General features: G+C 35.0%; 1 protein-coding gene and 1 long non-coding RNA gene across 3 annotated transcripts in view; one reads left to right on the top strand and one right to left on the bottom strand.

Moving 5' to 3' along the window:
* Positions 1-17,403, top strand: part of IREB2 (iron responsive element binding protein 2) — a 46,285-nt gene that overhangs the window by 24,165 nt on the left and 4,717 nt on the right. Inside the window, exons 9-20 of one of the 2 annotated variants that reach the window (XM_032469218.1) lie at positions 2,327-2,498; positions 4,461-4,561; positions 6,597-6,713; positions 7,772-7,931; positions 8,874-9,009; positions 10,187-10,271; positions 10,651-10,807; positions 11,120-11,244; positions 13,117-13,221; positions 13,319-13,461; positions 15,326-15,473; positions 15,559-15,681. In XM_032469218.1, the coding sequence (XP_032325109.1) occupies positions 2,327-2,498; positions 4,461-4,561; positions 6,597-6,713; positions 7,772-7,931; positions 8,874-9,009; positions 10,187-10,271; positions 10,651-10,807; positions 11,120-11,244; positions 13,117-13,221; positions 13,319-13,461; positions 15,326-15,473; positions 15,559-15,681 (1,572 nt within the window). Of the gene's footprint in view, positions 1-2,326; positions 2,499-4,460; positions 4,562-6,596; positions 6,714-7,771; positions 7,932-8,873; positions 9,010-10,186; positions 10,272-10,650; positions 10,808-11,119; positions 11,245-13,116; positions 13,239-13,318; positions 13,462-15,325; positions 15,474-15,558; positions 15,682-17,403 lie in introns of those variants that run through there. The other variant, XM_032469219.1, reaches the window with a different exon arrangement.
* LOC116660270 lies at positions 10,568-11,251 on the bottom strand. Its single transcript, XR_004315701.1, has 2 exons — positions 11,124-11,251; positions 10,568-10,811 (listed from the first exon to the last, which is right to left on the bottom strand). It is a non-coding gene; the product is annotated as an uncharacterized LOC116660270 (long non-coding RNA).

The raw sequence follows: 17,403 nt of genomic DNA, 5'->3' as shown, positions 1-17,403 counted from the left end.
CAAATATAACCATTATTTTATACTAGTAAGTACAAAACAATTTGTTGTGTCATTGTTCACGTGACATGTTAACTCATTTATTCCCCTTACAAGCCTGTGAGATTGGTGCCATTACCATTCCCATTTTAATTCAGAGGAAATTGAGACTCAGTAAGGTTTAATGACTTACTAGAGGGTCATAGGGCTGAACAGTGAGTGTAGGAGAAGGATTCTAACCCAGGCAGTCGGATTCTTAAGTCCATGCCCTTAACCATTTTGCCTTATTGCTTCAATAAATAGTTGTTGACTACATGAATAAAAAAATAATCCTATTTAGAAAAGTCTAATTGCATCTCCTTTAATACTTAATTGAATCATCTGTCCTCTGGAAACTATTACTGAATTAGATAGTACTTTCAAAAATAGGGGCTGCAGGGGAGGGTATAGCTCAGTGGTAGAGCACATGCTTAGCACGCACAAGGTCCTGGGTTCAATCCCCAGTACTTCCACTAAAAAAATATAAATAAGTATATGGACAGTAAAAATGTGGTAGTGTCAAATTTTTCTATTGGCTATTTTAACATTTTTTAAACTATTATATAAAAACTTTTTCTCTGAATTTTGAAAATATTGGCTGCATGTGTTTAATACATGTACTTTATAGAGTTTCATAAAGACAGTAATTTGTAACTCTTTATCCTAAATTTCTAGTTTTCACTAACTTTATTGTAATGATTGAGTCCCATTTCATTAAATGAATGAATCTGGGAAATACTCCATGTAGAATTTCAGTTTGGATCCCAGAGTCTCAGCAATTTTGGTAGGATTATTGGTCTGAAGGCTTTCAGGGTACTCCACAGGGAAAGAAAATGGTATTGCCTTCCTCTCACCATTTAGTATTGATCCTTCTTCCCTAATTAGAAAAAAATTGACATCTTGCAGAAATGATTAATTCGATGTGTGGTACCAAAAGATCAAGAAGTTAAATTGAGAATTGCAGGATAATTCCTAAAGGAAAAGGATATCCCATTATGTTTTTAGAGAAGTCGATTCTTTTCCTTCATATATCCTGAAAATTAATGCTGCTTTTTTGACCCTTGCGGCTGTATTTTTTATTATACATCTTTTTTTTTTACCTTTTGGCTTATTGATACAAAAATTAAGTCTATTATGTATGTGTACTTTTTTGAATATTTTGTGCCTTTTTTGAGATCCTGTTCTAACCGTGATCTTTATAGGATTAGTCATACATTGTTTTCAAAATGTATTGTGTGGTACCTCATTAATTTAGTGAAAGCAATATTCGGCTTTATATGTCCAATCTCTGTTGCTCTCATCCTCAAAAATATAACCATAAAAATAAAGAACAGCTTTCTCTTAGGCTTGAGTTCCTACATGTATAAAAAAATTTGGATTAAGTGATCCCTAGCACCTCTAAAATGTTAGGATTTAATATTATTCATAGGTTGAATATTGTTTCATACTTAGTCACCATCTTGGGCACTCCCTCTACCATTCTGGGACCATTTTACTAAAAAATTTAGAAAAATGGGTAGCTGTTTTGGTTACTTGGTAATAAAAAATGATTTTAGAAGAAATTAAGTTTGAAGTCACACATTAAATCCTATCAAATTGATATTTACCTATAATTAATGATGCTATAAATATTTAGACCAGTAGTTGGAATTTGAGGAATTTTTATAGCCAGTATATAATTTTTTATTTAAATACACAGTTTTATCAGTGTATTAATATTTCATTAAATCTAAGATGCCATCAGTGGTTAGAAGCACCATTGTTTTATATGCTGCTAAGAAAGAAATAAGACTGCCAGACAACAGACACACCAATGAGTCCAAGGTACACCCTAATTTCAGAGACATTAAAATGTGAATCTTAGTCATTTTGAACTTTCTCATATATGAAGCCCTTCTGACTAACAGTTAACATTTGGACCACTCTTCTGTTGACTAGTTATCTTAAAATACCTACAAAACCAGAATGAGTGTTTCATAAAAACAACAGAGGACCTCTTTCCTTCACTATTACTAGTATGAGTTAAAAATTAGATTTTATAGTTTTCAGAGAATCCATACTATTTTTTTTAATTGAAGTATAGTTGATTTACAATGTTGTGCTGGTTTTAGGTGTATAGCAAAATGGTTCAGTTATACACCCATTATATAGTATGTATACCTATTTTTCAGATTCTTTTCCATTATAGGCTATTATAAGACGTTGAATATAGTTTCCTGTGTCTCACAGTAGGTCATTATTGTTTATCTTATGTTAATCTTACCATTGCTAATTTCTTACCATGTGCACTTTTGTGTGTTCCTTTATATAGCACCTCAGGCAAGTAGGAGTGGCTGGAAAGTTTGTTGAGTTTTTTGGAAGCGGAGTTTCACAGTTATCTATAGTGGATCGAACTACAATAGCAAACATGTGCCCAGAATATGGTGCTATCCTCAGCTTTTTCCCTGTTGACAATGTGACGTTAAAACATTTAGAACATACAGGTAAGAAGGTATAGAGTCATTAGGATAAACATGTTTCTAATGCATCTTTCTGAAATATTTTATAACAAATCACTACCTTGTACATGTTATTTAATATTCATAGAATCATCTTATTTTTGAAATAGCAGCTTTCAAATAAACTGTGTCAGATGTCTTTAAAGAGTGTTGTGTCCTCAAACTCTAGTCCCCTGTGACCTATTTAGAGCAATGTAGAGGAATTATTCAAACTGCTTATCTTTGCCTAACTTTTTCCTCATAATGATGGGTACCTCCTCCTGCTTAGGGTTTGGAGGTTGCAATTTTAAGGCAAGCCAAGATGCGCTTATTCACAGCTGTTCCCTTCTGCATCCAGGAATAGAGGAGCCACCAGACAAAACAGTTTGGGAACCAGTGCTCTATCTAAAGAATAAGAAGCATGTAATTTTGTGAAAAGCAACCTAGGGTTACAGGTTCCAAATCCTTTTTGTAGCCTGATTAATTAGGAACTTTGACCACTTTTCTATTGACTATTTAGTACCTGCAAAACCAGAATGTGTTGATATTTTTTAAGGCCCCATATCCTTTAAAAAGCAGGATCTCTTTATTTCATCCACTTCTTTTTTTTAAAGAGATCATTACTGAACTACTAATCTCTAATCGTAGGTATATTTGGGGAATATATTCTGGTATTCTTCATTTTGGGGACAGATTATTGTAAATCAAATGGCAGAATGACCTTTGGAACCATGGAGGGAATGGTCCTCATAGAATGCAGGGCTCTCTCTAAACTGGATTTTGGGTGGTAGAACATTTAAGAGAGAAATGCCTCATTCCTTATATATTAGTATGGGTTAATGTGTTAATGATTTATCACTGCGTAACAAATTGTGTTAAAACTTAGTGACTTAAAACAGCAGTAATCGTTTATTGCTGCATAGTTTCAGTGGATGAGTAATTCAGACTGGGCACAGCTGGGACAGCTTGTCTCTGCTTCGTGATGTCTGGAGCCTCAACTACAAGACTTAAAAGCTAGGGCCAGGAATCCTGAAGTCTTGTTCACCTGCATGTCTGGCAGTGAATGCTGGCTGTCTGATGGGGACTCTGCTGGGAATGTCAGCCAGAACACCCACATCTGGTTTCTGCATGTAATCCAAGCTTTCTCACATGGTGACTTTTCAAGGGTTAGTAACTTGAGAGAGGAGGTGGGGACAGGAAGAGAGGGACCAGGGAGGGAGGTTGGGGGAAGGGAGAGGGAGAGAGGAGACAAGGGGAGAGTGAGAGCACGCATGCACCAGCTAGTCAGCTAGCCAGCTAGAAACCACATTGCTCAGGTTCAAGGGAAATGAACATAGATTCTACCTCTTGATAGATGACTGTCATTGTCACATTGTAAGAGAGCTTATAACTTGGGATATTTATTATTGTGACAGTCATTGGGAAATATAATCTGGCACAGTTACTTTTCATCAGGCTTTCAGATAACACCAAAATGTTTAATTGGATTTATTTGTTGTTAACATCTAAGGTCTTTTAATTTCTGGAAGATCCTGTTAGATTTACATCTTTCTGCGCTGTGAAACTATTTTTAACTGTCATTTACTCTTTCATTTTGACTATTACGTTAATGTTGCTTATTGTTTAGGGAGAATAACGAATTTCCTCTTTCATGATGGGTAGTAATTTATTATGTTCAATTTTGTTTTTGGTGTTTCTCTTGCAAACAATATTTTTGTGAGTTTTATAGATCTGGCTCAGTATTTCTGATCTTGTCTGTGATTGAGTAACTTTTAAAGGGAGAGTTCTGGCGTGTATTTTATAGAGTTTTCATGACTGATAAATTTTTTATTCGGGAATAATAAGAATTTGTAAAGAATTTTTTTTCTGAGTGTTTGGTAATACATAATATTTGTTTGTTGTTCATCATCCTTACTTCGAAGATTAAAAAATTTCTGACTGGATTTTTGTTCTTAATCTTCTTTTTAGGTTTTGACAAAGCCAAACTCAAGTCAATGGAAACATACCTTAAAGCTGTGAAATTGTTTCGAAATGACCAGAATAATTCAGGAGAGCCTGAATATTCGCAGGTATACGCAGAATAACCCACCTAGTAGTAGTTAAGAGTGTGAATTTTGGAGCTTGACCACCTGGGCTTGAGTCCCAGCTCTAAGGCTTATTAGCTGTATGATCCTGGGCACTTTATTTAGCCTTTTTGCCTCAGTAAACATGAGGATAATATCTACCCCCACAGGATTCTTTAGAGATTAAATACAAATTCATTATAACAGTTTCAAGCACATAGTAAGTGCTAAGTAAACGTTAGCTGTTAGTATTTAACAAGTTAATGTTATTTGTGACCCTGCTCTGGGTTTCTTCATTAATTTTACATAGATTTATATTACAGTGAATTTTATGACTTTTTATCAAGTATAAATTTTTAGTACTTAAAATTCAAAATTGACTTATTTTATCACTCTATTTTTTTTCCATTTTAGAATATGTGTACTATAATACACTTCCAAATACCAATTTTGATGATGTCTGCATCTAGTTAATGTCTGTATTTTGTAAAAATGCACTATTATGAAAAGGGATATATAGTTAAATGGCCTTAAATGTTAGAGATATTTTACAATCTAGGCAAATATTTCTCATCTGTTGGAAATTTATATTAAAGTAGGTTGAATTCACTTTCAGGAAAGTTTAATTTTAACAAAATTTACTTTCTAGAAGTGTGTGAGGGATCTAAAACAACCTGGTGTTATAGGTATGGTTAACTGTTAAGCTCTTTTTTGTTGGGAAATCCATTTTCTCACCCAGCTTTATTTTTCTTCACAGCATATAGCCCTACTGTCACCTAGTAATTTGTATAATTGTTTGCCAGTCCTTCCCTCACCATAGTAAAAGTGGCTCCATGAGGACCGGAACTTCATCTGTTTTGTTTGGCACTTCACCCCCAGCTCCTAGAATAGAGCCTAGCACACATTGGGTGTTTAATGAACATGTTAGGTGAATAAGTGAATGCATGTCAGTAGATTGCATGCCAGTGCGGAACCCAGAGGAATTGAATTTGTGTGACATTTTAGGCAAATCTTTTAACTTCTCTGATCATTTTCTGGTTCTTATCAGCTCCATTTATTGAATCTAGTGCTTTGTCCACATTGAAAAAAAGACATCAAAGGAAAGAATAAGAAAAATTAAATGGAAAAATTTTGGTGATATATATATAACAAAATGGAATAAGCTTGCCTATTAAAAACCTGACTAGGTTATAAGAAATAAAACTAAGATTCATTAGGATGTTGATCTCAAGAAAAACTCATTAAAGACAAAGACTGGGATCACCTGGGTCCATCAAATGACAGTGTAAGAAAATTGGTGTTGGAGTTGTGATCGACCAGAATAAGCAGGGCTGTTAAATAATGATGAAAGCCATAGTGAAGAGGAATTCACTTTGCATTGATTATATCCAAATAAAATGTACATAGGGAAATGGTAGAATTACCAGAATAAATTACCTAGTTGGGAGGTAAGATTTTTATAAAATACTTTTTTTTAAACCAAGTAATAAAAGCATGGTCTGTAGGAGCCTGGCCAGCTAGACAGACTTGGAACCAGGAATAAAAAACTCCCTTTCTGCTGTGTCCCCCCAGCACCCTCTATTGACCAGACTAAACATGCAACCTGAAAAAGGAGAAATTTTTGCTAAGCCCATCTCCCTTGTTACAGGGCAGGAAAAGAACGATGAATTTGGAGCTCAGAGGCAATAAACTGATAGGTGGTACAGGAATCCACTTTATCATCGGGCTGTGATGACTGTGAAGACAGTGTTATCTTTGTGGGGGAAAAAAACGTTTGGGGAACAAAAAATTTTGTATAGAGTATACAACTGGTGTTGTGATACTTTGCATACTGATCTGCTTTTAGTAAAATTTTATGTTTCATAAGTTAAATGGCATTTTAAAAATATTTATTTCTGGGAGTATATATCACCATTAAAACAAATTCCATTAAAACAAGTTGCATTAAAATAAATACTATCTGCATCAGAAAGTAGTACTCAAGTTGGAATCTGAACTTATGAATTCTAATTCCTTTTCTTCCTCTTCTCTCATTTTCTAGGTGATCCAGATTAATCTGAATTCAATAGTTCCATCTGTCAGTGGTCCAAAAAGACCTCAGGATAGAGTTGCTGTGACAGATATGAAAAGTGATTTCCAAGCTTGCTTAAATGAAAAGGTAGATTACTGTTATTAACCTTTAGTTGTCAGTACACTTTGTGCTAAGTGGTAAAGAACCAACTGGATGACCCATGAACCCAACTGACGGCTGTATTTTTATGTTTTATGTGGCACACACCAGCAGACCCCTCTTGCCTCTGTCCAGAGTGCAAGTCAGACTTTGCATAAGCTTATTCCCAGGTCCTCTATGCAGATTAGAGGTTGACTGGGTATATTTAAATTAACTAAAATTAAAGTTAAAATTTGAGTTTCTTAGTTCACGATAGCCTCATTTCAAGTTGAAAAGCTGCGTGTGGCTGTGGCTCTTGTATTGGACAGCATAGCTGTTGAATATTTCCATCATCACAGAAAGTTCAATTGGACAGCCCTTCTCTAGACTTCTGTGATTTCACAAACTAGAAAAAAACCCACTATATTGTTGTTACTACTCTCTTAAAATCTGGTAAATTAACTGAATAACAAGTGACCTCTTTGACTTCCAAGGTTTTTACTTTCTGTCTGAGAATCATGGCTTCAATCTTGTAGCTGGCTTTCTTTTCAGAGCCTTTCTTTTTATAATTTCTTTTCTTTTCTGGTGGAAAATGTCTTAACTTGTACAGGAATAAAATAGTGTGACGAATTCCCATGTACCATGCTTCAGCAGTTACCAACTCATAGCCAGTCTTACTTCATCTGTTCTACACACATAGACACACAGAAGATCATTTTGAAGCAAATCTTCAAGGCCATTTTTATCAAAGGAAAAGTTTGTATTATCTCTTGAGAATTACTATAAGTAGGAATGAATACAGAACAGCAAAGTCAAATGAGATCTGGATCCTGAGTGGTTGGCTGTACTCACTCAGTAGATAAAAGCTTGTGAATACCACCAACTCCTATCATGACTATTCAAATTCGTGCTTCAGCTAAATTATAACTACTAAATGTCGTGGACCTTTGGCATCACTCACTATCAGAACTTATCAAATGTCAAGGATCTGCCATATTGTCTGCCACTCTTTTTTTTCTATACATATCCAGACTATTTAATTAATAATTGTGTGCAAATTTGTATAGGTTGGATTTAAAGGCTTCCAAATTGCAGCTGAAAAGCAAAATGATGTCGTGTCTATTCATTATGAAGGAAGTGAATATAAGCTAGCTCATGGATCTGTGGTCATTGCTGCCGTTATCAGTTGTACCAATAACTGCAACCCATCTGTTATGCTCGCTGCAGGTAGGTTGTGGTTCACAGCCATACATTTTCTTCTCCTAAATTATTTTTTACTTTTCTGTTATATTCGTGTTCGGTTTCTTAGATTATGTATGAGTATTGGTGTCTATGTTTGACATTGAGAGCCTTTCTGAGATTTTATTTAGGTCTTAAGGAGCCTAAGTTTGATTTATGTTATTTTGTTTTTAGTACAAAGAAAGTAAATTTTTTAAATTGTAACTTTATATATCTGAGTCTTAGGTTGTATCTGCTTTTTCTGTTAATTTAGAAGTAAAGTTAATTAGAAGATATCTTGATAATCTACTGGAAGTTTACCATAGCAATATGCTAGATTCAGTTGAAAGTATAAAGGAAGTAAAAGATCATTGACAAGGATTTTTTATTTTTTTATGGGAGTGGGTTGGATTGGGTTTATTCATTTATTTCTATTTGGAGGAGGTGCTGGAGATTGAACCTGGTACCTTATTCGTGTCAAGCATGCACTTCACCACTTGAGCTATACCCTCCTCCCTATTGACAAGGATTATAAATGAAATCAGTTGTGTGTACATGGAACAATTCATTAATTGTATAAAATCAAGTATAATAAATGATAAATGGCTATTGAAAACCGTTCATTCAATGATATGTATTATATATGTACATATTATGATAAATCCTTTTCTTCCATTTGTGTGCATGATGCCATGATATCAGATGGTATCTTAATAATTCATAGTATCAAGGCTAGTAGTCTACCACAATTTTTAATTTGTTTTAAATGAAACAAATCACTAGAATAAAATGGACAAAATAATGACAGTAAATTCATGGATTTTAGGCTTTGGCCCTAACCTGAATTGGAGATGACCTATAAAACAAACCCTTTCTTGCTTCCTACTTTAATATGAGGGGTAGAGGGAAAGAAACCTTGCCATAATAAATCATTATTTGTTTACTGTGCAGGTCTTTTGGCTAAAAAAGCTGTTGAAGCTGGTCTGCGTGTTAAACCTTATATAAGAACAAGTTTATCTCCAGGCAGTGGGATGGTTACACATTACCTCAGTTCGAGTGGAGTATTACCATATCTTAGTAAGCTTGGGTAAGTGTTGTTTACCACTGTTTATATTAATGTTGATGTTCAGCAGTGATTGAAACTGCTGTTAAGACCTTTCATAAAAAGAAGGTCGGAAAAGTACCCTTTAGTTCTTTCTACTTGTTACCTTGCCATTACCACAAAATCTTTGAGGCTGTATCACTCAGCAGACATTTACTGGGCGAATTCAGTGAACAAGGCAGTGTGATGGCTACAAAGAAGTAGGGGATGTGATCTCTAGTTTAAGGGTGGAAACAATACAGACAAGTGAAACCAAGTAACGTGACAGACAGGATAAGGGACGGTACTGAGCAGTGCGTTATTTCCATGAGTCTTGTAGATCAGTTTTTAGAACAGAATGAAATCTTACAGATTGCACAGTAACTGAGTAAATTGTTTTAATTGAGGTTTTGTGAGATTATTGGATCCATTAAGCATAGATTAAGTTGTCCCTGAACTTTAGAGATAATAACTTTTACATTTCTTACATGGTCAAAGAAATAATTGATGCTAGCTGTGTTCTCACTGTATAGTTTGGAACATACTCTCTTACATAAGCCATCAGTTCTTTTGCAAAACTGTTGAGTTTTAGGGTTCTTTTTCTTTCTTTCTTTCTTTAGAAGTGCAGCTGAAAGTAATTTCAAGGATCATATCTAATTTTTCAGTTATATCATCATGGAATTTTTGTCAGGGATTTTTCGTAGTTGGTTGGGAATTGAAAAATTGCTCCTATCAGAGCACTGAGTTACAATGCCTCTTTGGGGGCCTTTGGTCAAATTGTTCCAGCCAGGTCCTCTTGATGTGTTATGGTTTAAACCCTTTTGGAAGAAAGTACAGTGTCTGTTTTTTCGATGGTCATGTTACATTCCTAGCAAGTAGTGTTTGAGGAATTTTCTTGTGTAGTGTGGTTAAGTTCTGTGTCAGATTTAGTTAACTGAATGTTACTAGGGAGGGTCCTAAGTATCAAGGCTTTTCGGAGTTTGCACTCAGTACAAATAGCATGCCTGAGAGTCAGACTTGCTTGCTCAAAAGCTGTGAAATGAACATACTGATGAAGATTCACGTGTCAAGAATATTCTCTTAAGTAGTCATATTATAGTGATGGAAATGAAAGACAAAATTTCTCCTTTCTTTACAAATGTTGTGATGTTCTGTCAAATCACATTTATTTTTTGAAATGCAGATTTGAAATAGTTGGCTATGGATGTTCAACATGTGTGGGAAATACAGCACCCTTATCAGAAGCGGTTTTAAATGCAGTAAAACAGGTAAACTGCGTGGATCAGTAAGACATCCAAATAAATGGGTTTCTTAACTTTATTTCACTTAAATTATTGAAAATATATACTGATGTATGTATATTTCTGTAGTTGTTGCATCTCTTGGGAAGAGTAAGCTGTCAATCTTAAAATGATTCTTTAAAATAATTTTTAGATCCTTGAAATAATTTCTTGATAGTGTAAGGAATTAGTTTATTTACAAGATTGATAGTTCTGTACCTAATAATTGGCATACCTGATTGTTTTTGGTTATCCTGCTTTAAGAAATATAGTATTTGATATTACTTATATGTGATTATCCAAATTTATGCCATCTCTTGAATTGAATATATTTGTTTATGTGTTTGTTTGGTTGGGTTTTTTTCAGGGTGATTTGGTTACTTGTGGAGTTTTATCTGGAAGTAAAAATTTTGAAGGTCGTCTCTGTGACTGTGTTCGTGCCAATTACCTCGCTTCTCCGCCCCTGGTGGTGGCTTACGCCATAGCGGGCACAGTGAACATCGACTTCCAGACGGAGCCCCTAGGTACCTTCTCCTTTACCTGTGTACCTACATAGCCTGCACACACTCTTTTCCCCAGAAGTTGTGTTTTTGAAATACTTCCTAGACTGTTCATTCTTTGAATTATTTCAGGAAATCTTATGATACATTATTAATTTCTGATTCATATGAAGAATGTAAAATGTGCAAGTAACTAGTTCTTCCAGCTGCTTATGCCTAAAGTGCTCTGCTATTGAGTAATACACTTGGTTTCTCTGATATGTCTTTGAAAAGATGTGAACATATTGAAAGAGTAGCTTTTTATACTAAATTTCATATTAAAAATTTTTTAACCAGGTACTGACTCTACTGGCAAGAACATTTACCTGCATGATATCTGGCCTAGTCGGGAAGAAGTCCATCAGATAGAGGAAGAACATGTTGTATTGTCCATGTTCAAAGCACTAAAAGAGAAAATAGAGGTAAGAATCTCATTTGTTTCTTAAATAGCTTAATGAAGTAGCAGTATTTATTTCATGCATCTTTCTGAATAGAATAGAAATTAAGTTACATTATTTTGAATATAGATTGTTTAATGAGTGATAGTTATTTTGTATCTGGAATCTCTACTATCTAAGAGAATTAACTTAGAGTATTAGAATTGATTTTATTTACTTATAAGAAATGTATAGCAAACATTTATATTTGGCATTCTGAACAGGGACATACTTCATAGAAACTGCCCTTGTTTGTTGTTCCTAGTCAAATGGTTAAAAATTCAGAGTAATAAGAGCAGGGGTGTAGGGTTTTGCCCAGTGGTAGAGTACGTGCTTAGCATGCATGAAATCCTGGGTTCAATCCCCAGTACCTCGATAGATAGATAGATAGATAGATAGATAGATAGATAGATAGATAGATAGGAACTCCCCTATCCTCCCCAAAAATAAAAAGCGCAATGAAATCTCCCTCTCACCCAGCCCCTAGCCACCTACTTCACCTCCTCAGAGGCAACCAGTTATGTCAAGTTCTTGAGACAGTGGTGGTATAGTGGTGGGCATAGCTGCCTTCCAGTTATGTCAGGTTCTTAAGCATCTTTCCAGAGATGTTTTGTGCATCTGCAAGCAAATAACATATATTCACATTTTTAAAAAAGAACTTAGAATACAAATATGAGGGCAGAAAAGATATTCACTTTAATAAATATTTCTTGAGCTCCAACTATGTGCCAGGCACTTTTCTAGCTGTTTGGAATATATCAGCAAAGAAAACACAAAATTCTCATGGGGAGAGGCAGACAGTGAACTGTAGGCAGGATAATTAGGTAGATTATGCAATATGTTAAAAAGTAATGAGTGCTATGGAAAATTATAGACTAGGGTAAAAAGAACCAACTGCGCAAAATTTGGGGAGTAGATTGCTGTTTTTTATAGGATAGTTGAAAACATGGTGTTTGGGCAGAGTTTTGAAAGAGGTGAACAAGTTAGTCATATATCTGAACAAAGGATGGGCGTTCCAGGTAGAGGGATCAGTGTAAAGGCCTTAAGGAGGGAACTTGAATGAAAGCAGTGTGACTATGACAAAGGAGATAAGAAGGATGGTGGTAGGGAATGATGTCAGAGAGAAAGGGAGTCCAGATTACATAGGGAATTTTAGACCATTAAAAACTCAGTGTTTTACTCTGAGTGAAGTAAAACGGGAAGCCATTGGAGGGTGTTGAACAGAAGGAGTGTCATAACCAAAAAGGATTGTTCTGTCTTTGAATTGAAAATATATTAGAGTGAGAGGTTGGGTAAGAAGAACAGAGTCAGGAGGACCACTTGTAGTGGTCCACAGTGAAAAATGGTAATAGCTTGGAACATTTGTGCTAGCAGTGGATGTGGTGAGTAGTGGTGAGATTTTGAATAAAGTTCGAAGGCAGGACTAATGCACAGTGATTTAGGACAAGTATATTGAAAAAAGCAGTTTTTCTCCATAATATTCTTAAAGATTGACAGTATACCCCAAAACACACTTAATTTCTTCAGCAGCTTGTGTAGAGCTTTTAGAATTCTTCAGCTTTTTTGGATTCTGTAAAGTCTTTCATGTTCAGTTTGTACCGAAACTTAACTCAGTATTCCTGAAAATCGGGTGTGCTAAAATTTGATGAGCAAATCTTTATCCACTCTGTCCAAAAATGTCATCATAATTTTATAGAATGCACTGTCTTAGCTTTCTTCCCCAGTAGATAAGGCCTGTTTTCTTTTTTTCATTCTAACCTGAGTACTTTTTTAATTCCTTTGATCATTTTCATAAACCTCTTTTTCTGCCTCCATTTTCTCTTGCTTTTGGTTTATCAACCAAAACCATATTCACAGATGGGAAATAAACGATGGAGTTCCTTAGAAGCACCGGATTCAGTTTTGTTTCCATGGGACTTAAAGTCTACTTATATCAGATGTCCTTCATTTTTTGATAAGCTTGTAAGTACTGTTTTACTGTTTGATCTTTTAAAGATTGTTATGAACTGAAGAAAACCTCATGAAGAGTTAAATGCCTTCAACATTTTTTACCTTTTAGACCAAAGAGCCAGTTGCACTCCAGCCTATTGAAAATGCCCATGTCTTACTGTATCTGGGAGACTCTGTCACAACAGATCATATATCACCTGCTGGAAGCATCGCTAGGAGCAGTGCTGCTGCTAAGTATTTGACAAACAGAGGGTACGTGTACATGGTAATAGCCTGTTTTTGTTTTATCTTTCTCACTGGTTAACAGGCTTTTACAGGCCATGTTCCTGTATCCAGTAAATTACATGCTATTATAGGTGTCTGATTGTCAATGTATTTGACCTAAGCAGTAACTAAGGCACTTTTATTGTACCTGCTGTTGTACCTGCTTTTGCTTATTCCATTCTGTCCACTTCGAATGTTCTAATTCAAAGACTGATTGGAAACAAGATTTTTCTTTTTCAGTGCTACTTTGTTGAAAATTCAGCTTGGTTTGATCTACCAAATAAAGCATGATGGTTCTAACCACCCTCCTGCTGTTGGAGTACAAAATGTAAATATGTTTTTTGGGCTGTAAAAGGTACATGCATGAGACGAGGCTCAATCTGTATCAAATCAAAAGATAATGAATGTCTGCTTCATGAGCGTAACATTTTATAAGAATAATAAATGTGAATGTAAAGATCATTTACATAGGGTATGTAAACCCAAAACTATAAGGGTTTAATTTCATTTCTACATGATTAATAATGTAGAGATGCTCTGTTGTCAAAGAACTGTATTGACACTAGAGACAAAGTTTTGCTAAAGGCAGAATTTGTCCTGCTGCTGCCAGATTAGCTTTTTGATGCTTGAGCTATGCAAATGACAAGACTTTTCATTGAAATATCTTACAAAAATCAGTGCTACTTAGCTTGGTTTGACATATAATAATACTACATAGCTCTTAATATAATCTTGTTGGTGCTGTTGTGAAATCTATGAATTTATTTTCTAGGTAATTGTAGTTTGGTGTGAATTAAAACACTTTTTGGCAGAAATTGCTAATAGCAAGTCCATTTGATGTACTTTAATAAAGATGAATCAGTTTGTTTTACACATGGCTTTTGTTTATAGTGGTGATAGATAAAGTAAGGTTTTTTCTCCCAAATGTTTTTGGTTGTGATTTCCATCTTGATCATAATTGTGACATAGCTTCCACCCAAACAAAAAATCACCATTTCTCAAATACACAATTTTTATATTATAATTTATATATGGATTTCTTAGCGTGTTTAATACAGCAGTTTTATCAGTTAAAATTTTTATTTGTAAAGACACTTGACACCCCACCACCACCACCTCCATCTTGAAGTACAATATTTAAATGTACATCCTGAAGTAAGATGTTTAAATTAGAAGATTTGTTGCCTTTACATAAAAGACCAAATTACAGACTAATAAGAGTTGGTTGTTGATTGTTGAGATGCTTATGCTAAGTTTTTTCGTGGCCTAAAAGGTCATTTATGTAGTGACCAATCCAGTACCAATGAACACCCACAGGACCCAGATTATGGTGTCTAAATACTAATTCTTGGTGCAAGCAATCAGTGGTTCTTGAAGAAATGATTGGTTCCAGATTTGGGATTGGAAAATATAGAAGATGATTCTAGATGTCTTGTACCAAAAACAAAAGAGCTACCAGAAAAAGAAAATCGGGGACATGTGAATATTGACTGGCTAGCTGGTGTTAAGGTTATAGTTGTTGTTGTTGTTATTATTATTATTATTATTTGTATCTAGGTAGTATTAAGTCCATATCTTTTAGAGAAACATACTGAAATATATACAGCTAAGATACGATATCTGGGTTTGCTTTCAAACAGTCTGATAGAGGATGATATAGAAGAAACAATGAGATTCCATGAAATGATTATTCTAGTTTAGTAATAGGCTCCTGGGCATTCACTGTTTTGTTTTCTTTACTTTTGTACATGCTTGAAAATTTCCAAAATAAAAGTTTTTGAATAAATATTACAGTTCACTAATGTGTGATTACTTTCCATCTGAAACAAAAACTTCCGTAACTTTCTTGCAGCCTTACCCCTCGTGAATTCAACTCTTACGGAGCCCGAAGGGGTAATGATGCTGTGATGACAAGAGGCACTTTTGCAAATATCAAGCTTTTTAATAAGTTTATTGGAAAACCAGCTCCCAAAACAGTTCATTTTCCATCAGGACAGACGGTAAGGATGTATACAAAGTATTTAGGCAGTTGCTAACTAGGCCAGAATTTGTATTAAAAACTTTTGTGTTTGTTTTAATCTACAGCTAGATGTATTTGAGGCTGCAGAGCTGTACCAGAAAGAAGGTATCCCGCTGATTATTTTAGCAGGAAAGAAATATGGTTCAGGGAATTCAAGAGACTGGGCTGCCAAAGGACCATACTTACTGGTATTGATTCTTAAATTTTATCTTAAACTTCAGCTTTAAATATTCTCTTTTGTCAGTAACATTCTATCAATGTTTATTTTGCTCATTTGGATTTCTTAAACTTATTTGGATCTCCTATTTGTAGTTTTTTTTTTTTTTAAGTGATCTTATGTAAAACATTGTACTAATCTAGTTGCATTTTAATAGTCTGAATTTGATTAAACCTATAGTCTTAATTGTAGAAATCAATATGGTAGAGGGAAAGCTGATTCTGTCTTAAACTGTTGCTTTTATAGTAATGTTTTGTACCCATTGGTAGTTTTACTTGCCCCCTTTTCATGTAATTTTCTCTGACTTGCTCCATCAGGGGGTAACAGACTCAGAGATAGTGGGCCAGGTTTTACTTCTTTTTTCCAAGTAGATGATGAAGGTGCCTGGCTATCTGCTAGGAAGACATTTCTGTTGAGACTGTTTCTTTGTTGAAGAGCACATAGAGGAGCTGCTGGCAAGAATAGTCAGTGACGTGTGCTTTCTGTCATTTCATACTCATAACTCTGCTTCTCTTTACAACTGTAGTTGTAAAAACCTGGTCAGAATACAGCCCTCAGAGCTGTTATAATCATACAAATGTCATTCTTTTTGAATCTTTAATCTTCCCCCTTAACATGTAAATACTCTAAGGAGTTGTAGGAGTCAGCCTAATTCTTTTGTCTTTGTAAGATAATAATTATAAATACTGATATACCTCAGAGATAACTGCAGTTTTGGTTCTAGGCCACTGCAGTAAAGTGAGTTTGTTTCCCAGCACATGTAAATGTTTACACTAGACTGTAGTGTATTAAATGTGCGATAGCATATTTTGTTTTAAAAGTACGTATGTTAATTTAAAAATACTTAATTGCTAAAAAATATTGACCATCATCTGAGTCTTCAGCAAATCGTAGTAGTAACATCAAAGATCACTTACACAGATTCACCATAACAAAATAATAATGAAAAAAATTGAAATATTGCAAGAATTAAGCAAAATGCGACACAGACATGAAGTGAGCAAATGTTGTTGGAAAATTTTGGCACCTATAGACTTGCTCAACATAGAGTTGCCACAAAACTTTAATTTGTTTTAAAAAAAAAAAAACCACAGTATCTGCAAAGGTAATAAAACGGGATATGCCTGCGTCATGGATATTAGTTACAGGTAGAGGGTCCCTTTTTCCTAAGGTTTTTGTATCCTTGGTTTACGTTGCAGGCTTTCCTCATACAGCTGTTGATCCTTGGCTGTCCATTCAGTTACACATTAAAAAACTAATGACAGGCTGTGGTTGTGGGCTGGGCTTTGTCAGTTAGGGGGCCTTACTATGATAAGCTACCTTTTTCATTGAGAGAGCCCTGTATGTCAGTATCTGTAGGTATTTTCTCTGAGGCCATTCAAATGTTTCTTCTTGGAAGGAGACCCACTGAGGAAAGACTTACTCCCGCCATTTCTGCTAGTCTTTTCACCCAGCCTTCCCCTGTGCCTAGTTCTCAGTCGAGCATCCGTTCTCTACAGGGTGATGGCACTTCCAAGGGGTGAAGACTGGTTCTTGGGTGTTAAAAAAAAAAAATCTTGCTCTTTTTATGTATAAAGTGCAGATTTACATGTATATACATAAACAGATACACATTGTATTTGGGGAGTGGGAGTGAGGAGGAAATGATTAGACGGAAAATGTCCATAAAGGGCTCCTTAGGAGGACGGTAATG

Source organism: Camelus ferus, chromosome 27 (genome assembly GCF_009834535.1).
Source record: "Camelus ferus isolate YT-003-E chromosome 27, BCGSAC_Cfer_1.0, whole genome shotgun sequence".
NCBI classification, from domain to species: Eukaryota; Metazoa; Chordata; class Mammalia; order Artiodactyla; family Camelidae; genus Camelus; species Camelus ferus.
This window is presented reverse-complemented; position numbering and strand designations above follow the sequence as displayed.